The sequence below is a fragment of the Belonocnema kinseyi genome, chromosome 3 (genome assembly GCF_010883055.1).
Source record: "Belonocnema kinseyi isolate 2016_QV_RU_SX_M_011 chromosome 3, B_treatae_v1, whole genome shotgun sequence".
In the NCBI taxonomy this organism is placed as follows: domain Eukaryota; kingdom Metazoa; phylum Arthropoda; class Insecta; order Hymenoptera; family Cynipidae; genus Belonocnema; species Belonocnema kinseyi.
The window spans coordinates 18,011,820-18,037,351 of record NC_046659.1 but is presented as its reverse complement, the minus strand read 5'-3'; the positions used below and the strand labels follow the sequence as shown (position 1 = coordinate 18,037,351).

The window sequence follows — 25,532 nt, the reverse complement described above, 5'->3', positions numbered from 1 at the left end:
AAAATACATGAGTGACCTTGTACTTTCGATCTGCAGGTTTGCCGCAAAAGTACCCGTCGGAATGGCGAAGTGCTAGAGATAGTGGCAATAATGTAAGGCAAAGGAGGAGTGGGCTCATGGTGTCGCCCTGAAAGACACCTATCTAAAAGGTGACCTTGTTAGTTGTCACACGATTTTTTCCAGATAAGATAGGAAATCTGGTTTTCCAAAGCGGCATCAATCTCTCTATGCACCTAACGATTTGCGAATGAACCTTTAAGCTTTCCAAAAGACAGATGATAAGTCTATGGGAGGTCGAATCGAAAGCTTTCCGATAATTAATCCAAGCCATCAGTAGGCCACGCTGGTAGAATGCTGCATCTTTGCAGACACATCTATCGATGAGCAGGTTCTCTCGACATCCAGCTACGCCTTTCTTTGAGCCTCGTTGTTCATACATTTCTTGCCACACAGGTTCAATTGCCCGAACAATCCTATCATTTAGGATAGCTGTCAATATCTTATAAAGTGTGTTCAGACAAGTTATTGGCCTGTAATTCTTCGGGTCAGCTAAGTTGTCTATTTTCGGAAGGAGTATTGTGCGCCCTTCCACCAACCACTCCGGAATCGGCTCTTCCGACTTCAAATATGAGGTGAAAAATACGGGCCAAATGTTGATGCGTTGAAGAAAACTTCTTCCACCAGAAGGTTTTCATACAATCCGGTCCCGGTGCGGAATAGTTCTTCATCCCTCTTAATACTTTTTTCACCTCCTCGGTAGTGATGGGTGGGCATTCTTTATCAGGTGTTATGAGGGCACCACATGACTCCTTGAAGCTATTTATATTTTCTGATTCTTCGTCCAGTCTATGCTGCACTTCGTAGACTTCTCTACAAAATACTTCGATCTCCTCTGGATTGGGTGGGTGTTCGACAGTAACCGGAGGGTCTTGGAAGAGTCGAGATGGGTCAGAGAGAAACTGTTGATTTTCTTTGACCCACCTCTCCCTCCGCTCTAGACTTCTCTTAGCGTCACATAGTATCCGTATTCTCTCAACAATATGCTGCCTGATGGTCAGCAGCTTTGACTAGTTAAGTGTATGATAACGGGTCCGGAGTTCTCGCACGAACTTTCGAAGCTTGGCGGTAAAATTCCTGCCAGATGTGATGTAGTCAATCACACACTGAATGCGGGACGCATACTGTCTTGCCCAGCCTATCTTTATGGCAAGTTGATGCATTCGTCTTTTGGTCTTATGATCAACCGTTGGTTTTGTTTTACGGTTCGCATCGGCCACAGCTCTCACTGCATTATATACACAATAATTGATAGCCCAGAGGTCGGATTCTCCGAAAAAATATCCACGAAGCTCGTCATCCATTTCAGCCAGATCTTTAGGTTGAGAGAAACCTTGGTGTTGATGTTTCTCCGGGTCGTAAAGCATCGCTCTTCCTCTATTGGATGCCTGCCCGCGGTTGATCTTAGTGTAGCCTCTCTTTCTCAGTTGCCGGCTTGTTCTAGCTGTGGTAGAGTAGGCGTTCCGCTTACATAGCCCCTTTTTCGGAGTAGTTCAGCATGGTTTCACAGACGTTGCTGCGAAAAGTGCGATAGCTCCGTCCACCCAAAGGTCGTGAGATCCCGCCGATATATCGCATTGAATCCATTTTCATTGCTCCCCCAGCTCTAGATTGGTCGGCGTTGTTGGTCGACCCATTGTCTGGAGCCCTGCGCGTTCTGTTATTTTGAACCGCACTTACTACAACTATGTTTGGTGTTGTCATTCTTGTTCCCACCAGAAGCTAGGGAAAGGGGTTTGTCCATCCTTGTAGAGCCCCGCATGCAAAGATAAGGCTACGTACTCTGAGAGGTCGCCCGGTATCCCAGAGTCACCGTTCTAGACACCTCACCCAGGTGCCATTCAGCTTTCGGCACGGTTTTCACACCTCCGCTTGGGGGTTAATTCCTTCGGGACCACCCCTGGACAATTGTCCGTGACTGCCTATTTATTTTTGTAACCATATTCAGCAGAAACCCTTGGTACAGGGACCCTCTATCCGCAACTCGAGGACGCGTTCGGTGGCTTTGTCATAGGGCCTTCGGTTGGATTCTAGAGGAATCAAAACCGAATCGTATGAAATATATATATATATACATATTTAAATAAATATAATAAATAATTATATATAATTTACTAATAAATTGAAATTAATTAAAATAAATAAATGTTATAAATATAATGGAATATAAAAAGAAATATAAATAAATCTAGACGAATTATTTTTTTTTTTAAACATTTTTCAGCAAAAATTATTGACCGCCAACCAAACAAAAAAAGTGTTTAAAAGTAGTTTCACTTTCAACTATAAGTTGTCGTATTTTCCATAAAAAAAAGATGAAACAGATTAATTTTTAATGAAACAGTTGTGATTTTTAACCAAAATTATGCAATATTACCTAAATATTTGCATTTTTGACAACAACAAAAAACAAGTTTTCAACAACACAGTAGAATTTTCAACCAAAAAGAATGACTTTATAACAAACTTGCTGAATTTTCAACAAATTAATCAAATTAACTTCAATTTTCGAGTTATTTCCTGCATGTCCCACTGTTTATTTTTTCTCTATTGAAAATAAACTGCCGTATAATGATTTTTCCAGAAAACCTAAATATAGGAAAATTTCGTAACTATTTTATTATTTTTCACATATATTTATGTTATTTTTATTATTGGTGTATTGTCAAAAAATTGTCAAGCTGGTTATTGCATATAAATTATCCTGAGCTGGGCTTGTAAAAGCATTATTTGTCTCCATTTCTATATTGAAACTGAAAAAAAACAAGATTTACTTAGAAAATAACTGCACAAAAGAATGTATGACCGAAAACAATATGGAAAATAAAGTATGTCCGAATATTTTTATGATTTTAAACAAAAATCTTGGGAAAATCGCTACCAACGTCTCTTGCGTTGCAATTTTATTTCTTCAATTTCATTTATATCGATTATGGTAGGTATTCGATTGCACTGATCTCGATCACAACTAATTTCGGATATTTCTAATTTCCCGGAGTACTTTCAGTAAAAAAAAGTCATTGTGCTCAGTTGCCATTTTAATAAACCTGGTTTTTTATTGTGGATATGAAAATCGATAAAAGTGACGCTTCTTTTGACTTTTCATCATTTAGTTAAGCGTAGTGCAATTTATATTTCATAGTGTATTATTTTTACCATACAAAGAAGGAATTTTATCAATGACTTACTGTAGTGATCATAAATGAGACTTGGGCAAATTGAATATTCGAAATTTTGAATATTTAGATGTGATAATGCGCAGCAATAATGTACGAAAGTCAAAAAGGCTTTCTGAGTTACGAAATTTTCCTATTTCAAGGTTTCTAGGAATCATGTTTGCTTGATTCAATAGGAATCAACATGATCTCTGCAATTTAAAAGGATTGGACGATAAAAATAAATTATTTTTGCGAAAAAAATATATTTTTTTATTTGATTCAGAAAGAACTCTGAAACCTTCGGAAAGAAGTCGGAGAGTGGGACATTCGGGAAGAAATCGGAAAGGTTTATGGGACAGCTTGAAGTTCGGAAAGAAATCGGAAGCAAAGTTCCCATACAATTCGGAAAAGATCAGAAAGGAACATCTTTCCGAATCCTTTTCGAATTTTTCCGACGTGTTCTTTCTGAAACCTTTCCGTTTTTCACGTTAGGGCCAATGTTTCAGTCATTTATCATATTTGAGAACTCGTTTTTTTTTAATTTAATAATAATACAACTTGTGACTTACTTGCCGTTATTTAATTTAAAAATGTTTTAAAGTAATTTTGACATAGCGACGTTACTTTTTACTTTTAATATTTACCAAATTTTTATTGAGATAAGATTAGTTGTAACAGTTTCATTTGTTGCTTGTATTCGAATAACACTTGCCTTTACAATTTTTCACTGAAAACCCCTTTTACTCCTCAGGAACAATTAACTTTATATGTTTTTATGGAAAATGTTTATCTAATGGCTATAACAAAATGTATAAAAACCGAATTCTTATTTCATGAGAGTCGGTGAAATATCTATCAATCAGCATTATCAGTGCTGTAAAACATGATTCATCCGGATCGTGGTAAATGTAATGGTCCCCTATACACGGTAATTCTAAATTATGCAGTTTCGTCACCTCACACTACGGTCCCTGTACGAGCTGTAGTAGTTTACGCTCGAGTCAGCAGTTGACCAATTAAAAAAACAGGCCCAAAGTAAGGAAAGTTTAAATAGAGTATTTTAATACTACGTCATGGGAATACAGGCAACTTTTCCAATAAAATATTTTAAAAGTTAACTCATAAATGTACGAATAGTAATATTTTTCAATTGTAAAATCTATTTTATCAGTAATGTTACATTATTTTGCCAATTAGCCCTCCGCCGTCCATGTGTGTCATACGTGACCCAGGCGAATTTTCGAGGCGAATTTTAACGAGAAGAAACAAGTTGACGCGTCATTCTTTCCCCTTAAAAAAAGTTGCCCCATATGAGACCAGAATGGACTAAGCCGCATATGTGTCGCGCTTTTCGGCTACGAGTGAACACCAAATGAAAACTGCTTTGGGTCGTGAACTACCCACCTGGACGGCGGCGTTACTGTTTCTTTCAGGTAATTAAATTTTTTTTTGTCTTTCTCGCCTTTTTAGTGTAATTAACGAAGATTTTTTTGTTGTAAAAATGCATTTTAGGCACTTTTTCAAAAAAAGAGTTATCATAAGAGCGGAAAAATTTATGATGAAACTCAGAAGCCAGAAGTATTTGTTTTTTATAACAAAACTAAAGGCGGCACCGATACCTTCGACTAAACTGTAGATATTATTTAGTTGCTTCCATTACAAAAAGATGCCTTTAAAAAACAATGGTGAATCGCGGAGCCGTCGTGAATTTTTGAAAATTTTTTGTTCTGTTTTTACAAGGCCATAGCAGCGAATTCGTTTCAAGAAGCCTAATTTATCGTTATCGCATATGTGTGAAATTGTGTACTTTTTAAATACAAATACATGGACCAAAACAGCATTATACTTTTTTCTTCATGTAATATTCCTTTCTAAAAACACCAATTTCATGTGTAAAAATAAATGTATTTTCCGAAGACAACACAGGTAAGTTTTTTTTTACAAGAGAGCTTATTCAGACAAACAAAACCCTGTCGCCTTTTTTTATAAATTGATTATTAAAAATTTTATATAATTTTAATGAAATTCCCACTTTTTCCTTGTTTTTTGACTATTTTAATTATTTAAATCAGGAATTTTTTTTGTTGAATATTCAAAAATAACTGAATAATAAAATAGAGGATCTGTATAATAACTTAGAAATTTCAAACTATTTTTTTATCGCAAACTTTATTGGTGCAGGAGGGGTGGACACAGTTGACCCACATGGACGGCGGAGGTAGTAAAAATAACTTGGACGGCGAAGGGTTAACATCTTTGCACTGTAACGAAATAAAATATCCAAAATTTCAGGTTAGCGGCACTATAACCTCAAATTTCAGACCGTTGCTTGTATTTCGTAAAAATGAAAGCTGATTTCCACCTAGCCTAGCAATTTATCAAGGTACACGCTAGAAAAATCACTATTCCGCGAAATATTTAAGCCATTATTGATTCTGTTATACTGATTTTTAATTGGCAAATTGTCGTGAGTCAACAAAAACACTGAGAAAAGACTGAAATGCATGATGCGCTAATAGTCCGCGAATGTTTGAATTGTGCAAATCGGGCTTGTCTGAACCAGACCCCTGCCTCAACCGTGTATGTGTATATAGTAGTAGTTTCCTTACGATCCGCAGGGGAAATGTCGATCAAACTAATCGAACAGACGGCGCCACAAAAATTAGGTCTGACCTTTTAATGAAATTGCATTAAGAAAAAGCAAAAATAATTAAAAAGTTGTTGCTATTTGCAAATAAACGAAAAAATATATATGAAAAAATATGAGTGACTATTACTAATTATTTAGAAAAAGAAAAAGTCATGAAAATATGTAGTTCAATATGAATAAAATTTAATTTTGAGATACATTTTAAAACCAGTTCCAACTTCATATTTCTACGATTTATTTTGCTGATACTATTGATTTTATTATTTGCTCTAGTTAAAAAAATTATTTATTGTTAAAATTATTGATGAAGCTAAAGCAAAAATTAATAATATTTAAGACCTCACTCAAAAAACCATTTAAAACGTATACGTGATCAGAAGAATTAATAAAAATTATATTACTTATATCCAATATAAATACAATAATAATAAAAATATGTAAGACTAGAGCTTAAGTTGCGAAGTAAAGAAGCTTTATACTTTTAAAATCTTAAAAATTTCAAGTTTTGAAGGAAATGCTTTTAAAAAGTAATGGTAATTGTAATGAAAATGTTTGAGCAAATATTTTGGTAAAAAGTCAATGACAAGTCTGATAAGTTGAGAAAATGGATTTAATAATATTTAATATAATGTATATAATTATTTAAATTAAACCGAGCTTCATATATACTATTTATACAATTAAATCATTTATTTGTTGCTTAATCTTGCAAGCTTTTTTCTCGCTGCATTCAAACCCTAATAATTTTAGTAAAAAATGTAAATTTAGATGAGATTTTGAATTAAATAGTTAATGATATTATTGCAAACCTTATTTCTAAAATAAATAGACTATAAGCTATTAAACTCTATAAGCAAACGTACTGTACTAATGACGCAAAATTGGAGGAAATTCACTAAAATTTTGTACATAACAATTTTTCACGCTTTAATAACTGATCAGGAAAACTTTATATTGTCTTAAATGAATGTTTAGGGACTCATAGGATACAAATAAGTTGTTTATTATTCTATTTATTTGTTATGAGCCAATCGTATGAACAAATTAACAAATAGTCTTATTATCGGTAAAAAATTTTTTTTCTATAAGTGCTTCACAATGATGTAGGTATGACATTTAATAACGAAAATAATTTTAAAGTTTATAATAACCACTGTGATAAACAATTTTTGTGGCAGAATATTAGAATTTGAGATTTTTCAAATTAAATGTTTGTAAACAAATTAGATGAACAGCTTTAAAATGTTGGCCCTTTCGTATAGATTTTTTTTTGCACTTGAAATGTTGTAAGCAATTGGACGAATGACTGCTTGTCACAAAAATATTATAAAAGTTAACCATAACCACTGTTATTAACAATTCTTGTGACAAAATATTTAAACTTAAGGTTTTATCAAATTTAAATTTTCTTTGAGGGCCAATGGGGTGGGTTATTATCAAAAGATTTTGTATTGAGTGAATCTTAGCATGAAGTGTTACGATTCATTTTCAATCTATTACGTTTGAAACCCCGAATTTTTCTAAGTGAAACTGCCAACATTTGGAAATTGTTTATAAGCATGTAAGTTGTTCTATTCTACTAAATATGATCAAAGATATATATATTTTTTAGGAATATCCGTAGTCATTGTAGCGATCAAAGAATATGAAAATTGGGATAAAACATTTCATTTGAATATTTTGTCACGAGAATTATTTATAACAATGGTTATTGTTAACTTCTTAAATATTTTTATGAATAGCAGTCATTCGTCTAACAGCTTAAAACATTCACAGTGCGAAAAAAATTGCTAGGCGAAAGGACCAAAATTTTGAATTTGTTTACCTAATTTGTTAATAGAAATTTAAATTGTTATATTTTATCGAATATAATTAAATATTTATGAGTTAAAGGAATACCTGAAGTCGTTCTGGCGATGTTTATCAAATTGGTTATAACAAATAAATGGAATAATGAAAAAATTATTTGTATTTTATGAGTCCCTAAACATTCATTTAAGACAATATAGAGTTTTCCTGATCAGTTATTAAAGCGTACAAAACTGTTATGTACAAAATTTCAGTTATTCCATACTTTGAGTGAAAAAATTATTAATAAACAAATAGAGGAGACAGAAGTTCGGAGCTGAACGAATAAAGTGAATTTCTTCCACTCTGCGTCATAAGTACGATACGTTCGTTTATAAAGTTCAAGAGTTTATAGTCTGTTCATTTTAGAAATGAGGTTCGCAATAATATAATTAACTATTTAATTCAAAATTTCTTTTATATTAAAAATTTTTAAAAAAATTATTAGGAGCTGAATGCAGCGAGAAAAAAGGTTTCAAGATTAAGGAACAAATAAATTATTTAACTGTATAAATAGTATATATAAAGTTCGGTTCAATTTAAATAAATTTATACATTATGTTAAATAATAATAATTCGATTTTCTCATTTATTAGTCTTGTCATTGACTTTTTACCAAATTATTCCCTCAAAAATTTTAATTACAATTACCATTACTTTAAAAAAATATTTTTTTTTTAAACTTGAAATTTTTAAGATTTTAAAGTTACAAAGATTCTTTACTTTGCAACTTAACATGTACTCTTACATATTTTAATTATTATTGTATTTATATTGGAAATAAGTGATATATTTTTTATTATTTCAGTAGATGGGCAGCGGAAGTTCTGGATCAATTATTGTCAGAGAGTGTCTGTGTGTGTGTGTGTGACTGAGTGTGGTCGTGTCACGTCACGATTGCTCAGTTGTGCGCAGGTCAAATATGCGAAAAACAAGTTTCAAGGTTATCGCATGCACGTTTCAAGGTTAAATGAAAAAAACAAGGATGACTTATTGCTTTCTTCGAGATAAGACATCCGTTAAATGCGCAAAAGATGCAGGTGTATAGGTGACATTTGATATGGGGATTTATGCCAGACTTCCTGTTTTGACTATTAATTTGATTTATTGCTTCCTGATAGATGATATTTTCAACTAAAAATTCCTGCCTTATATGTTTAATGCGAAAAAGCTTCTGGAAACTTCTAAGAAGATCTGATGACGTCATAGAATAATATTGCATAATTACGTGAAGGTTAACTTTTGCACAAACCAGTTTCAAGGTTATTCAAATGCATCTGTCAAAGTTAAATGAGAAAAACAAAAAATGATTTATTGCTTCCTTCTAGATAATACATTCACTTAAAATTCCTCCCCGAGGAAGAAATTCTTCTGTAGTCTAGAATCTTACAGAAAAAATTAGTATTAAAAAAAGATATATTTAAATGTAATCGAAAGCAAGAAAGGTATCTAAAATCATAATAAAAGTATTCGATAAGGTAGATCAAATCCTCAGGGATCCTTTTCGATTTATTTTGGTATCAAGTAGCGAGCAAGGATTAAAGATAACAGCCACTTGCGTTTAAACTTGCAGACGCAGTCACGCATCGGCCGTCTAAGGCTGCACACATTTCATTCTCCTATGCTATCGTTCTCTACAGATCATTTCTTTTTACAGCTCGCGAAAGTTCGCTTTCTTAGTCAAGCGACAAAGCTTGATATTCATTCTTTTGCCATATGCTAGGTCCGTCTACCTCTCGCCTACCTCTCGATGAGCTGAACAAAAAAAGTGAATTTCCTCCCACTGCGCGTCATGGGTACGGTACGTCTGTTTATAGAGTTCAATAGTTTATAGTCTGTTCTTTTTAGAAATGAGGTTTGCCATAATATAATTAACTAACTAATTGAAAAGCCGACGAGTAAGTTCCCGCTAACTCCACCTTTACGCTACGCTGCTGGTGTTTTTTAGAGAAAAGTTGCAGCAGTCTCTCGCCCTTTTAGCTGAGAAACTGCGTGTGCTAGCAGTTTTAGGAATTATATACTAAGCCGCAGTTACTAAACTCAAGAGACGGGTGTATTTATCTGTATAATTATTGATCTATCACGATGAACGTATCGTTTAAAAGAATTTTTGATAATAATTGCATGGTAACACGTTGTAAAGTTACGAAACCGTTGTAAAATTGCTTCGTCTCACGATGGAAATTTATCGACATAGGAGTTTTAAAAATTTCCGCCGTGGGGCGACGCACAGTGGGTTATAGTAAAAAAGTAAGTGACAAAATCGTAAAACATTTGAGAGAAATGATCTAAAAGGAATGTTTTTGGAATTTATAGATGAATAACTACATTTTTGAAAAAAATTGTTTTGTTGCATACGATAGGCGTTCAGATATTATATTTATATTGTACACATATTTTCTAATAGTTTTTGTCATGCCAAATCCAAACCTCGGCTTTAAATCAGCCAAGGGCTTCCTGCTTCTCAGAAAATTGTAACTGAAATTTCTATTTTAAACCTTCACGGCATGAATGATATACACTAAAGTAAATTTGACTATTAGCCTGTGACGATCCGTTTCATTCCATCTTTATAAATTGTCTCAGCGGACGCTTCGGTCTAGCCAGGGTAAGGTTTTAGAGACAATAAACAAAACACATCTTTTAGGTTACAATAATTATTAAAGTATTTATTTCCCTAGTAATCATACAATTCTAACATAAGCTCTAATGTTTATGTGGCTGGTGTATGCATGTGTGAGCGTGTGTAAATTTGTGTGTGTATAAGCGAAGATGTAATGTTAAATGTAGTTGTTGTTTGTAACGCGGTTACATCGTAAGTATGTATGTGATGAGTGTGACTCTAATTATGTTAAATTTAATTTGCTTGCGGCTAGATGACTTTTGGAACGAATACTGAACGCAGGCGAATTTAATAGGAGTTTCTTACGTATTATACCGGTTTTTGAAATTATATATAAAGAAAGAGAACGTTGTAAACTACAAACACGGAAAATCAACAACAATCGGTTTTACAAAATATTTGCGCCCTAAATCTTCCCCTCTACGGTAGGTACGGTGATTGCGGAAAGAGAGGTTGAGGTAGGAGACGGTCTAGTGAGGGGGCGACCATTCCGTCGCTATCGTGTCGGTAAATCTGTGATAAACGGCAACCATAGGTGCGCCTATAGGTTAGCGTTTATATCGGCTCAAATGGCATCCACAGGTGCTCCTGTTGGGTACGATTTTATGCCACAGTATTTTTAGAAATGTCGGTAAAGTCGGGAATGGTAATAAATGATAACTACAGGTGCTCCAGTCAGTTGGCATTTATGTCTCCGATTTTTGTAACGACAAGTGCGCCTGTTCGTTACAGAAATCGTATATGCATTCGTAAAGTCCGTAGCGTCGGTTAGATCGGTAATGCCGGTTTTGTCAGTAGTGCGCAAAATGGCAACCACAGGTGCGCCTGTTGGCTGGCATTTACGCGGCCTTCGGAATTGGCAATTACAGGTACTACTGTCGATTGTCAATTACCTTCTGTCAGAAGCTTCTGAGAATGGCAAGTATAGGTGCTCCTACTCCTTAAAATTCTCGTCGGTACTCTTACTACCACAGGTGCACCTATTGGTAGGAAGAGGACGAGAATCTTCCCTGGGCACGAGCTCTCCGATGTGATCGGTTCGGCGTGTCCAGTTGAACTGCCGTTCCGTGTGTCGAGCAGTCGCTTCAATAAGTTGGTCTCGGTGATGGTTGTCGGTTCGCTTGAGGTGGGGATAGAGGTTCGCTAGACTTGGCGACGGGAGCTCGGATGACGTGTGCGTTGGTGACGCACGCGTGTGTAACCTCTCGTTACAAGCCGTATTTAAGGGTCTTGGAGGTCGCTGAATAAGAATCAAAAGACATAATCAAAAGGTTAAAAATAGTTTTCAGTTCGCTGGTTACAAATCTAAAATCGAAATAAAAAAATTGCAATGGTGTATCCAAGGCGGACCCATATGATCGGTTATATGTAAAGATGTGCGTTATAATAAAAAACCTACGATAAAATTGACATTTATCTAAAGAATTTTGATTATTAATATCCAGTTATCGATTATGAGGCTAAAATATTTGAAATATTTGAAATAGCAATTTTGTCATAGCGTGACTTCAAGTTCTGTAGAGTGTCCTTTGCGTCATTCAGAACTGATGATGGGATTGGGTTTCAATAGCTTATCAAGCTACAAAAATCCACATAAAAACATGACAATTCCGAAATCGAGACATTGTTTCATGTAAAAATTTTAAGATTGAACCCATTACTTTCTTCCGTACTCGATCCGCAATTTTGAATTTTTAAATTTGGAGTTAATGTTTGAAATCCGCGACCTGAAAAACCCGTAAGTAGCACTTCTTATTTAAAGCTGTTTCATTTTACAAGTTCGGTCCGCCATACTGGATCCGCCATTTTGAATTTGGACATTTGACTTTATGTTCTGATTCAGATACCCCAAAAAACGTTAAACACGACGAATTGACAAATTTACTTAAATAGAAATCATCCATGCCATGAATATTTAAAATATAAAATTCTATTGTATTTTTTTTTAGACTAATATAAAGTCCAGCCTTAAGAGTAGGACGATGGTCCTAGGGGCTAAGCCGTAGGCTTTCGGGTTCAATTCCCGCCTCGAACTCTGGAAGAGCCTCGGCGGTCCATGCGGTAAAGACTAGCCTAGCAAGGGAGCTGTTCATCTCTAGAGAGTCGTGGGACCGGTATCTCTAGAAAAAAAGGTTCTCTAAGTACTTAAAGCTGTTGCTCCTGATGGTTCCGAACCCACCTTAAACTGTAGGTCTCCCTCCCACCACCAAGTAAGTGTGTGGGGTGTGCGTAAAGGAACAAGGAAGAAGGTGCAAGAAGTACACTCTTAGGGGTTACATTAGAAGCTTCCATTCCAAGTCCAGATTTAAATTCGGCATGACGAAATCTATTTAAAAATACATGTATCCTATTAAATATAATATTTTGGTCAACAATGACAAATTTAACCTGGATTGATGTTGATGGAAAATATCAATGATAGTGAGTGTTGAGAATATTCCTCCTTCTCATGGGTGGCTCGAATAACGCTGCCTCAGGCTCTCAGGCACATATCTTACAATAAGAGCTCGAAGTATAATTATTAGTGGGAGAAATAATTAAGACGAGATAAGTTAGTGGGGCAAGGACTCGAACTAAGTGCAGCGGTGTTAAATCGGTTGGCTTTTTCCACGTCAAACGATCCTTGGAATTTTCCAGAAATTCTCGTGATCCCACCATCATCCAAGAATTTATGTAGTCGATGTCGTTTCCGGAGCTTACGACATCGCTACATCTATAGAGAAATTAGTTTCTGAGATAAATTGCCTCTTTAATCTATGAGGAATAAGCTTCCTAAACTTTTATCTCTTAACATCTCTCGTTGGTTCGGATATGCTTCAGAAGTATCTGGCTGTAAACTTCACTGCATTGAAGATACGTCGGAGAAGAGTCTCGGTGCGGCTTTCTATCTACGAATCCTACTTATCTCAGATGATATACGATTCTCGCTCTTTATAGCCAAAACTAAGGTTGATCACTTCAAAGAGACATATTTGTCTCGTTTTGAACTTTCTTAAACTGCTCTGCTTATTCCGTACGACACGAGAATACCCTCGACTGTATCTGACAACACCCTCTACGATAGATGACTTAGATTTCGAATCAGGTCACGGAAATACGGACTGCCTTGGCTGACGCTATCTGGCATCATATTAAAGAGGCCGACAATCTTGCTAAGGTTGCATCTAAAATAGTTTCTCCTTTACGTTTGGACAGCCATCCTTACCCACTTTTCGACCATCTTCGACGGGCTCGATAGATCGGAAGATCAACATGGAGAAAGGACTGATGTCCACGCTGCAGCAGTTGAACTTCGCCCACCTTTGTCTTTGCTGGGTCGATAATTGACCTGTAAGAAATTACTTTGCATTACTGCTCTCTGTCGTATGAAACACGCTGTCATGGACTTTGACGAATTACAGCCCGATCATAGTCGCTCAAAGTTGCCGGGCTAGGTTAACACATGTCCATGCGGAACGTAACATTTTTATATTTCGTACCCTGATGGTTAATATAACATTTGACTTTTCTTTAAATAATAGACTAACTATCCACGAAGAACACAGTATTCACTATTCTCATGTTAAGACTTGACAGTTTGAGATTTAAAATACTAGTCGGTTCTCTCTCTTTCTCGATCTATCATATAGTTCTTCTCTGTGTTCTTTGTCGAATCATGGAGCCTATCGGTAGATGCGATAGCCTCACCAATTCAGAAAAAATGTAAATTTTAATTCAATAATAACCAGAACATTTTTTATTAACATTGCTCTAATAACTACGAGGCCCTACTTCGCGCTATATATTCGCGTGTCAGATAGCGCTGTTGTCAATGTCTCACACAGGCTCATTGTACTCATTCGATCGGACAAAATAATTCGATCAGTCCCGTCGGCTTCAATTGGCATCAGAGACCCATTGCTGCTCGACGCGAGCTTTTTTTCATTTTAAATACTTTTACCTTGAGATGCAATGGATGCGGCCTATTCGTGAAAAATTGTCATTTTAACGAAATAGAGGAAAATTTTCATCTTCCGAGGTTCATAACTTTGGTACATTCTGAGCATTCATCTGCAAACAATTTTTATGTGAGACCTGCGAAAATATGATTTTTTAAATAAAAACTGGCAAGTAGCATTTTCCCGCAAACAATCGAGAAAAGAGAAAACTTTGTCAAGCAATGTATCAGGACCGATTATAGCTAGAACACTTGACTTTTTTTTAGCTATATGTGGAATTTTATCAAAAGGCTTAAGTTTTCGCCTTGTCCCGCAAACGCCCTAATAGGACGGAACGCTCCGCGGGAATTTTCGGTACGTTTCAGCGAAACGTTCCCCGAACGCGTAACATTTTCGCCGCTTTTGAACGATCTAGGAACGTTTCAAACATAATATACCGTTATTGTTATTATTATAAATAAATATCGTGTAAGCCATATGTTATAGGTCAAAATCGATGTAAGTTTATCATTTGGATATCATACGATTTACGAGATACTTTTTTCTATTTAATAACAATAACGGAAGGTTCCCTTCAGATCCTAGTTAAACGTTCCATTTCAACGTTCCAAGCGTCAGATATTTTACACGTTCCGTGCTTTTACAGCATAAGAGCATTTCTTTTAATGCTAACATTAACGGGGTAAGAAAAAAAAATTATGGGAACTTATTGCAATAGATAAAATACATTACAACTCAGATTTTCGCCGCTAAACTAGGTTTTGTACTATAACTTGTCGAAAAACATAATCAGCTCTCCGTCTATACCCTGACATGGGTAAATATTTAAATCAAGCAAATTGGATATTTAATTATATATGTCTAATGAAATCTGCCCTACTTGTGAATACGTATACATTGATCTTGATGTCCTTGTGTAGCAATCATGACGTCTGCTTCGTCCAAAACAAAAACAATGATTTTGTTCAGATCAAAAAATTTAAATTTAATTGCCCAATCCAGAACTTTTCCTGGTGTCCCTATTATAATGTGATCCTCGATTTTTGTCCCTCGCTGTACTGAAATAAAAAATAATATATAAAAAATCGACAATACGACCTTAACCTGATAATAAATTAATTATGTCACATTATTCATCATGCAGGTAGCTACGATTGTACGCAGGAACTGATCAATCCTTTTCAATGTAAGCCTTCTTACCGGATTAAAGAAATAAAATTTTTTTTCAATCACAAACTCTGCTTTAAAGCCATGTGCAACTTAATCAATTATTACGTTAGTGAAATTTCTTCCGTACAGAAGTACGTTCACACAAAATAATGTATTGATTTAAAAGTTTCGTAATTTTATTAAACGACCTTAAAATTATACATGAAATCTTATACTTTAAATTTTTCTAAGTTTATTCAAATAATAAAACGAAAAATGAAATTAAACTTTACTCTAGGTTCAAGATTCTTTTTTTTTTTGAGAAATTTATAACCAAAAACGCATTTGGTACAGCATACTTTTCAAACTTCTTTGCAGTATTTAAAACAATTAGAATTTGTTATTTTAGTCCTGCTTCTAATCGCTTAATATCTTCTAATTATCATAATAAGAGAGATTACAAGTTTAGGCATTTTGAGTCCTGACAAAATTCATAGAAGTATGAAAGCCTATACAGAAATTTAAAAAAAAAACAGCTGCTGAAAGTAGATGGATTCAATACCAGCACAAACATGAAAATTTAGAAGACATGCGTTACAAATACATATTATTCAAACAAAATTATTAAACGGTCATCATTCATTCAAGCATCTGTAGTTACAAATGTAAGTTGTAAATTATTTAGTTAATACAACATAGTTTTCGAGCTTCTTAGGAGTCTTTAAAAAATTTTATTTTATTATTTTAGTTTTGCTTCTAATTGCATACCATTTTTTTATTTCGTAAGTTATCTGAAATTATACATTAAAGTTGTAGGTTATTCGATTGGTACAAATTTGTTTAATATTTTGTGTAATTTCTTACAGCGTTTCACTTTCTCTGTTTTTTTTCTCGCAAATTGTTAAATATGTCTATACTACTATATACAGTTGCGTTCTGTCCTAGATTAGGTTTCTAATACTGTTTTCTCAGTTTCCGGCACATCATGTTTTATAATTGAACCGCTGCACCGTCGAACGGGGTATAGAATATTTCTCGAAGAGTAGGGGATACCCTAGCCCATTATATTAGATCATGGCCCAGCCGCTTGGGTTTGAGCGACGTCTACGGCTCCCCACTTCTCCAGAAATATTTTATACCCCTTTCTACGATGCGGCGGTTCAATTGAGGCTCCGGATTCAATAACCCCGCATAAAATTTGTTGGGCCGCTTCAGGCTTTTCGAGTTAGCCTAGGATGGCTTGGAAATGTTGTTCTGAAAATCCCACTTTTCAACATATCGCTTTGTAGAAAATTTTATAGTTCATATTTTGTTTGCAAAAAAGTGATCTCTTTTACCGTTTCTGACCAAAACAAAAAAGGAACTTTTCACAAAATAAAATTCAATAAATATTGACACTTCAACTCGCTCCGAAAGACAAAGAATTAACATTTTTAGATGAAAATTAAAAGACTTATCCTTTAGATTATTGTGAAGATGACGTGCTATTTAAAATTTATTGGTTTTGCTGGAGCAAAAAGTTAATCCGTTCAAATTCGTCTAAAGGATACATTTTTTAATCAATTCAAGATTTTTTTTAGAAATACTCTGCATTAAATTCCTCACAAACTTACGGAAGCAAATTTTTTTTTGTGTTTATCAATACTTTTACAAATACAGTGGAAAAAATAGTTTTTCTCAACGATATGATTTTTGAACTCTGAATTATTTTCTTAAAATAAAATAATTGTTAGTCAGAACTAAGGAGGGCAGAAATGAAAATTACAAGTATTAGATTCCAAATTGTTTTTAATCATTAAAAACAATTTATTTTAAAAAAATGAATATTTCATTAAAAGATGATTTTTCGTTTAAAAATTTTTATTTTCGATCTTTTAAACAATGTGCTTAATAATGTCTGTGAAGAATAATCTAATAGCACTATTTGATTCTATGGAAAAAATTACAGAGAGCCCATGTGTCACGAAATTCTTTTTCTTTATGCTATGGTATGCTCCTTCCTTTGGTGGTATTTGTTTGTAGTAGTAAGAATAATCTGGGGGATTACGGGAAGTCTTTTTACATAAGAAAGATTAAAAAGCGGAGATTGTGTGAGCGGGGGAGACGAGTCTGGTAAATGGCCATCGGGAGTGGGGGGGGGGGGGGGGGGGGGGAGTTTTAATATTCTGGAAGGAACAGGTCCAGCTGTGGGGGTTAGTATTCCAACTGGCTCGTAGTAATACGTGTTCCGAGTAAGTTTCCTTTTGCAGACATTGGGGATTTCAACAGAAATGGTTGGTATTCCGACTATTTCCACGGAACGGGCTAGGTGGTATTCCAACTGGCCTGTTAATAGAGGAAAAGGGAAGGAATTGTAAGGGGAAGTCTTTATTAAATGTTGTGTGAATATCGTTTGCTATTGATTCGTATAGGGTAAGTGCACTTTAAGAGATACGACAATGCATTGCTCATGAGACGTTATGGCTGGTTACCAGCTGAAGGCAGATAGGGCTGATTTGTAGCTGTAGAGTTTTTCGTGAGGGGGCTGCTTACCAACTACCAAACAACTGACGTTTCTATTCAGTGCGCTCTTTTTTAATTGGAAGGGCTTGTGGGCGTAGCGCGGGGGTCGCGCAGAGAGGGAAGAACATTGATGGAGGGAGATCAGCGCGCTGAACTTCATTGGCGCAGTACTCGCGGTCTTCGCATACACTTGCCTCTGCTACCTTCTTAACGTCAAGCATAGTACCACATAGTACCGCACAGTACCTTTTTTTGCCGCGATGGGGTACGTTAACACACAATTGCACAGCACACAACGCATGGCGCAAAAGGTTCTAGATCAATCACAGGCCTGCATTTCAATCGCTGTGATTCTCACGCAGCATGGTGCAGAAGGCGTTGAAAAGTTCGAAACATTGAACCTCCATGCAGTCTGTAGTCGTCTTGTGTAATCTACAGCCGCATATAGTAGACGATTTTCAATTTTCTAAGCTGAAATTTCTCGCACGTCACGTCGTGTGACTTGAAAGCGTCGCACATCCCATTGTTTGTTTTGGAAGTTTTTTCTAGTTTTAAAAGTGAAAGTTAAGAAATATAGGATAAAAATTATTGGATTCCCTGTAAAGAATATTATTAAAGGCATGTTTAAGAGTTTATAAATATTCTCTTTTAACATATATACATGTAAATACTGCAATAATTACCGCATAGTATTAACAAAATTTAAAAAGCCGTAAAAAAGCATTACATTCCTTATCATTTTCTTTTCTGTTTCAATGTTTCGTAGCTTCCTCTTTGTCGAGCAAAATTTCTTTTTACACAGTTGCAAATCTGATCAAAAAACCTAAACGAAGATTTTTGTCTTTGCTCCGAATGTATTTACACAACTAAAAATTATGGAACAAAAGTTCACGTAATTTTCATACAAAACAATGATTTACTTTTATCATAAACGAAATACACAGACATTTTAATGGTCTAAAAATCATTCACTTTTACATACATACAATTGCCATGCATTTCGTTTATGATAAAAGTAAATAATGATTTTTTTATGAAGAATACATGAAAAGTTGTTCCACAATTTTTGTTGTGTAAAAACATTTGGAGCAAAGACAAAAATCTCTGTTTAGGTTTTGGCTTCTTGAGAGAGAAAAAGTTTGGAGGTTTAAAATTGAATGATTCTTACGTAATTAATCCGTGCATAGGAAATAGCTATGCAGCTCCATGTGCGTTGAACCGTGTGCTTATTCGCTGTGCAAATGTGTGTGCGCCCCGCTTTACTTTCTCCCTCTTTCTTCCTACCACCTTCCTCTCTCTCGGTGAGTACTGATACACACGTCGACTTTGGCTCCGTAAAAAAGCTTTTATTCGAACGCTTTCTGGCGACTAAAAAGCAAACGAACTTGATCATAAGATCGAACTCGATCTCTCCAATCACGCATCATTAATACAGATACCCTCTCTCGTTACAAAAGTTTAGCTTGCGCCATAATAATCTTTTAGCGAAAGATAGTAAGTATGTACTCGTAATACGTAAATTTAGTTTCGATTGGCAATATTCGTGTGGAAAAACGGTATAGCACTCATGGTATCGCCTTAGGTATTGACTTAGGTATCAAAAAACGGTATAAGACTGTATAACTCTTCGGGCAGGAACAGGGCACTCACCAGAACACCTGGAACTTTTAAGGAAAAATGTCCTTATGGTCTTACAATATTCAAAACGCTTAAACCAAGATCAATACAGAGCTCACCAATGAATTTTTCGCTAAAATTTACTTCAGGAATTACACTGACCTTTTGAAAAACTTTGTTGATTTCAAATAACCTCTAACTGACATTGATCGTTACAATTGACCTATGACTTGGGTACGTACCTGAACGTAGAATTTTCCGCTCTATCGATTGCAGATGTAAAAAAAGGCGGTTTCAATTTAAAAAAACAAAGTTGACCTTCAAAAAGCCATGGAGGTCAACTTAAAGGTCAAAATGAAGATCACCATTGAATTCCTTGTTAAAATTTACGTCAGGAATTACACTGACCTCTTGGAAAACTTTGTTAATTTCAAATAACCTCTAACTGACCTTGAAAGTTACAATTGACCTATGACTTGGGTACGTACTTGAACGTAGAATTTTCCGCTCTATCCATTGCAGATGTAAAAAAAGGGGGTTTTCATTGAAAAAAAAACAAAGTTGACCTTCAAAAATCCATGAAGGTCAACTTCAAGCTCAAAATAAAGGTCACCATTGAATTCCTCGTTGAAATTTACTTCAGGAATGACCTTCACTTTTTTGAAAAATATTTTACCTGAGGAAATATCCAACCATCCCGGGACTTTTTAGACACCCTGTATATATAGCTTTTAAATTAATGTTTAATTTTTGGTATAAGTGTCAATCCTTGATATTTCAGAAATTTTCTATATTGGGTAAAAAGGGGTATTGCCGACACCTTTGTAGTGGACGACACTGTGCAATAAAAATGCTTTTATTTTAACTCCAAATATATAAAACAAATACTTGTACATGCATGAATATTCTACTATCCGTGTGATTTGTATTTAAATATTTATTCAGTACTAAATTCCTGAATTTATAAACATTAAATAACATTTTTGTTGCCTCCTATAGAAGGACATGTTGACACTATAAAAATTAGTCATGTCGTTAGTTTAAAAGTCCTCTGAAAGTTAGAAGAAAAGGTATTTCTTATTTTGTAATACTTCCAGAGGTTAAATGATTATGTTTGGAAACATAATTAAATAAATATGAGTTTCAAATTTGAGACGATTTAATACGTTTGGAATATTCTTTTCGTACTTTCAAAACCACTGAAGGACATACGTATCTCTCAGTTAACGTGACCCAACAGAACAAAGTTTTTAGGGAATTATACGCAGTTTTTGTATTGATATCCAGCTTGCCATGATTGCTATTTGCTTTCTTCATTCCTAGGACATCTGTTCCTAAGAATATTTAATGTTCAATATCTTTTTAATTAACTTTGGATTTCCCAACCTCGAAAATCGATCACCATCAGCCCAGAATGAATTTGAAAAATTCGTGAAATGATCAAATGAACATAACTACCCAATATCAAAGGTATTTCTTTTTTACAAAATCTTTGTGTTTTCTTTTAAAAATACCCATAATTGTACAAAATAATGTTATTTATTGTCTAAAGCTACTGAATTACGTAATATTTCTTACAAATAACTTTCGAAATTCTTTTAAATTCAAAATCAATGCCGGTGCCGTTCACGGAATTTGAATAAATTATTTTTAAATAAATATAACAATAGTTTAGCAAAGAAAAATTATATTACTGGGTACTGTCTGAAAACGGAAAAAATCTGCCCTTTCAGATGAATTCATCTTCACTACCAAACAATAAGCCTATAAATTGATATTCTCCTATTTTTTAAAACTTTTTCTTAAGGCGTCAGTAATTATTGATTTGCCATGTTTGGTTCTCTGTTTTGACAGAACGTTATATTTCTTATTTTTATAAAAATTGTTTTTATCATCTCTTTTTATCCTTAGTGGTTTTCTTGTTCGACCTATCGTGTCGCGAGAAAAGGGACCTTCGGGTTAACAGGCGATTTTTTTTAGTAGAAGCGATTGCAGTACTTCGAAATTTGATGAAAGTAAGGTAAAATAACAGTGTTGAATCTTTTTCAGTGTTGTTGAGTCTTTTTCTTTTTTGAATGTTGTATTTTTGATTTATCTGATGAATTCTGTTGTTTATACTTTTCAATTAACGAAGGTATACACTCGAGTCGCGGTACTGCGAAATTCAGTATTGTGAACTCCTGCTTTTGAGTACGCTTTTCCACCGATAGTGAGAACGACGTTATAACCCCTTCACCCCCACTACTCATTTCTACATTTGATGATTTCATCAAATGTACAATTCACTGTAATTTTAATTTTAAATCATAATCAAATACATTCGATACTTACGGTGGAAGATTTCATATTTTTGATGTCTTTCGAGTTTTAATTCGTTCTATTCATTTTAATAAACTTAATAATAACGATTCAAGTCGTCACTACAAACTGTCAGGATGCAAACATGAAAATGATATGAAATCTTTAAAATATTTGTAATATCTTTTAAAATCTTCGAAAAAATTTGTAATCGTTTAAATCTTGAAAGTGATTATAAAACTTGGAAATCGGGCACTAGATTGAAATCTTTATGAAATCTGATAATTTTTTAAAATAATTTTAAATCCTTATGAATTTTTAAAAATATTTGTAAAATCTTTCTGACATCTTTTTTATGCGTTTGCAATCACACGAATATTTTAAAGCTTTTTAAATCTTTTAAACAAAATAGAAATCTTTTAAAGTCTTTGAAATGTTTTGTAACCTTTGAAATCATGTGTACTCTACCCTTTTTGAAATTTTTAGTTCTTAAAATTTTTTGAAATTGACATTAATAATAATAAAAGATCTTTATTATGAACTCAGTCTACATAAAATTGGATACAAAAAAAAAATGAACAATAGGAACATAAAAGGTAGAGGTTCAGCTCAAGCTGCTTTCCAACAAACTAACTTAAAATTCTCTCTTTTATTAAAACTGAAATTAGCTGAATCAATTAAACAAATTTACTCACTACGCTTATAAACTATTTATAATATAATCATAAATCTGTTAATTAATTAATTGGAAATTAGAAATTCTTGGAAACATTTGTGCAATTTTTCTGAAATCTTTTTGTATTCCTTTGAAATCACTGGAATATTTGAAATCTTTGCGAAATCTTTTGAAATCTTCTACAAAATTTTGAAATCGTTTAAAATCTTTAAAATCTTTTAAAATCTTAAAAATTTCTTGGAATCTGGCATACTATATATTTTCAAAGTCTTTAACCCTTTAAGAACCAAGCCTTGATCCCGTTAAATAAAAATCCTGAAAAAATACAGGAACAATGGATGGTCGTTTTCTGATCGATTTTTCCAAAAAAAATATGTTCATTTTTTATATATTTCTCACTTTCTATTAAGTATGCAAGAGCTCCAAGCCACCTTACGAGATCCGGAACAGTCGACTTTGATCTCATTCACGCATTGGTTTTGCGGAATTCTAAGTCCGTTACCTAAAAATGATAAAAATCGAAAATAGAGAATACGGTTTTAGCTGCAAAATAGTCAATAAAGGGTTGGTACTTGAAAATTCTTGGTTTTGAGTTTCCAGACGCTCGTAAAACAACACATGTTCGAAATGCGTTGAATTAAATTTTATTAAGGAAAATGAAAGGATTTAAGGGGTCAATCGCTTCAAGATCAACTCATTATTTTAAAAAAATGTATTATTAAAACATTTTCTTTTAATTAAAAGACAAAATTTTTTCTCTATTTTTTTAATGGAAATTCCTTCAAACATTAACCTTGCCATGAATATTTGCAAAGATGTAGTTCATTTACCAAAACAAGGGAAAAAGTTACTTTTTTCACTTTTTACAACTCAATACCGAGGATAGAAATAATTTTTTCTCAAAAGTCGTGAATGAATCTAGTAAAAAAATTTTTTCGAGATTAGACAGTGCCCTTTAATTCTCTGTGCACCCAATGGTTGCTGAGATATTAGCCCGTCAAAATTTACCGAAAAATTCGGAATTTTTCTTGCTCCCTTAATTTTTGCGAGGAGTGTATAATGAAAAAAAAAACAAAGAAAGAAGGAATTCATGGAGAAGTTATATATTAAGAGAGAAGGCAATACTGCAATCATTTCAAGAGGGATTCTTCGAGACATAAACAACCTTCTGCTAGTTTTATCAAATTTTCAAAGAAGATTATAGTATTTTCATATCAGGATCATTGTTAGTTCAAATAATTATAAAAGTACATTCCAAATTTCCGAAATAACAAGGATTGAAATTTATAAAACAATTAAAAATTAATTTAAAAAGAAATAAACAAACAAAAAATATATATATAATTAAGTCTGTCATAAGGACAACAGCAGGATTTCGCCGGGAGCGGGTGCTAATCTGAAAAACTGCACCCGATCCCAGCGAAATCGTGGTAAAATTTCAGCCATAACCACGTCTCACGACCCTGAAATAGGTGGTTACAGTCTGTAACGGAATCAATACGACGATCTGGCAAAAGTCTCGTGCAACCTGAGGACACGGATCGACCCAAGGACGACCGCCTTCTGCATTTTTCCCGCAAGTGTGTAAGCATATTGTTGATACGCAGGGGTGCTTTTCAGGCTATCAACCAATGAAAGCTTGGCACCTCCAAGAGCGCCGATGATAAGGACGATTAGTTTAACAGAATATTCAGGGTTCAATCGTCGCAACTCCCTTATAAGGTCTTTATACTTCTCTTTCTTTTCATTCACCTTGGCTATGATGTTTTTGTCAGCTGGTGCCGAAAATTCAATAACGAACATGGTTCTCTTCTCGACGTCAAAAAGAACCATGTCAGGTCTCGAGTGTGCAACACAAACCATTATCGAGAACATAAAGTTCCAGTATATGTGGCACTTCTCATTCTCGACGATTAACTCTATTTCCCTAGGAGCATTCAGAGGAGCGATATTAAGGTTAATGCCGTGAGAGTGACAGAAATGGTAATAAAGCACTCTAGTGCCGCATTATGCCTTTGGGTGGAGGTCGTTTCCGCATAAGTTGGACAACTAGGTAGTATATGTGCTAAATATTTGCGTTGTTCATGGCACGCCCTGAAGCTATCATCGGGAATGTCTTGGCTAAAAATAAGGCGGCGGTATGTTAACGGCGCGTGTTAACCTGAGGCTAGTTTTTATGTACAGACTATTATTTTATCAAAGCTTACACTTTACAACACCCATTGTCATATATCTACTGATGATTGGCTCCACATTCAGGGGCTGGAAATGGGGGATCGACTCGTCGAACAGGGTGGCTCGATTGATTCGATTTTCAATGCAGAGGTTTACTAACACGTCATTGAGAAAGGAGTCCGAAAGGGTCCTTTGTGTACTCCTACTGCTCAGCATACTAGGCAGTCTGATAAGTACCTGAAAATTCTAAGAGATAACACTAGTATTCACTAATGTGAACCATTTTTGTCGAGCTTGATCCTTCAAATGACGCCTGTCAAAACTTCAGCCATTTATGTTTGAGCATTTACAAGTTACAGCACTGAGAAGCAACTAACCTCCGAGTTATTTTAATATGGAAAAAACTGAGTTTCGAGTTTTGATCAAACACTACTATCTTCGCAAGAAAACGATATCCGAGACCAAGGCCAAGCTGGATAAGTATTACCCGGACTCTGCACCGTCGATTGGAACGATTCATAAGTGGTTTACCGAGTTTCGTTGTGGCCGTACGAGCACAGTTGATGCTGAACGATCTGGGCGCTCAAAAGAGGTCACTACACCAGAAAATGTCGAAAAAATCCATGATATGATGTTGAATAATCCCAAAGTGAAATTGAGAGAGGTAACTAATGCTGTAGGCATATCATTGGAATGTGTGGGCAATATCGTGCATTCAGTTTTGGGCATGAAGAAGCTTTGCGCGCGATGGGTGCCGCGTTTGCTCACAGTGGACTAAAAACGAATTCGTGTGACAACTTCCCAGCAGAATTTGGCATTATTTTCGCGTAAGCCGACCGAG

At 34.6% G+C, this 25,532-nt stretch overlaps 1 protein-coding gene across 1 annotated transcript in view; it reads right to left on the bottom strand.

Annotated features, from left to right (window-relative positions):
• LOC117169168 (DEAD-box helicase Dbp80) overlaps nucleotides 1-25,532 on the bottom strand; it is a 260,485-nt gene that overhangs the window by 52,574 nt on the left and 182,379 nt on the right. Inside the window, exon 5 of the mRNA XM_033355394.1 lies at nucleotides 15,155-15,332. Within this exon, the coding sequence (XP_033211285.1) occupies nucleotides 15,155-15,332 (178 nt within the window). The remainder of the gene's footprint in view (nucleotides 1-15,154; nucleotides 15,333-25,532) is intronic.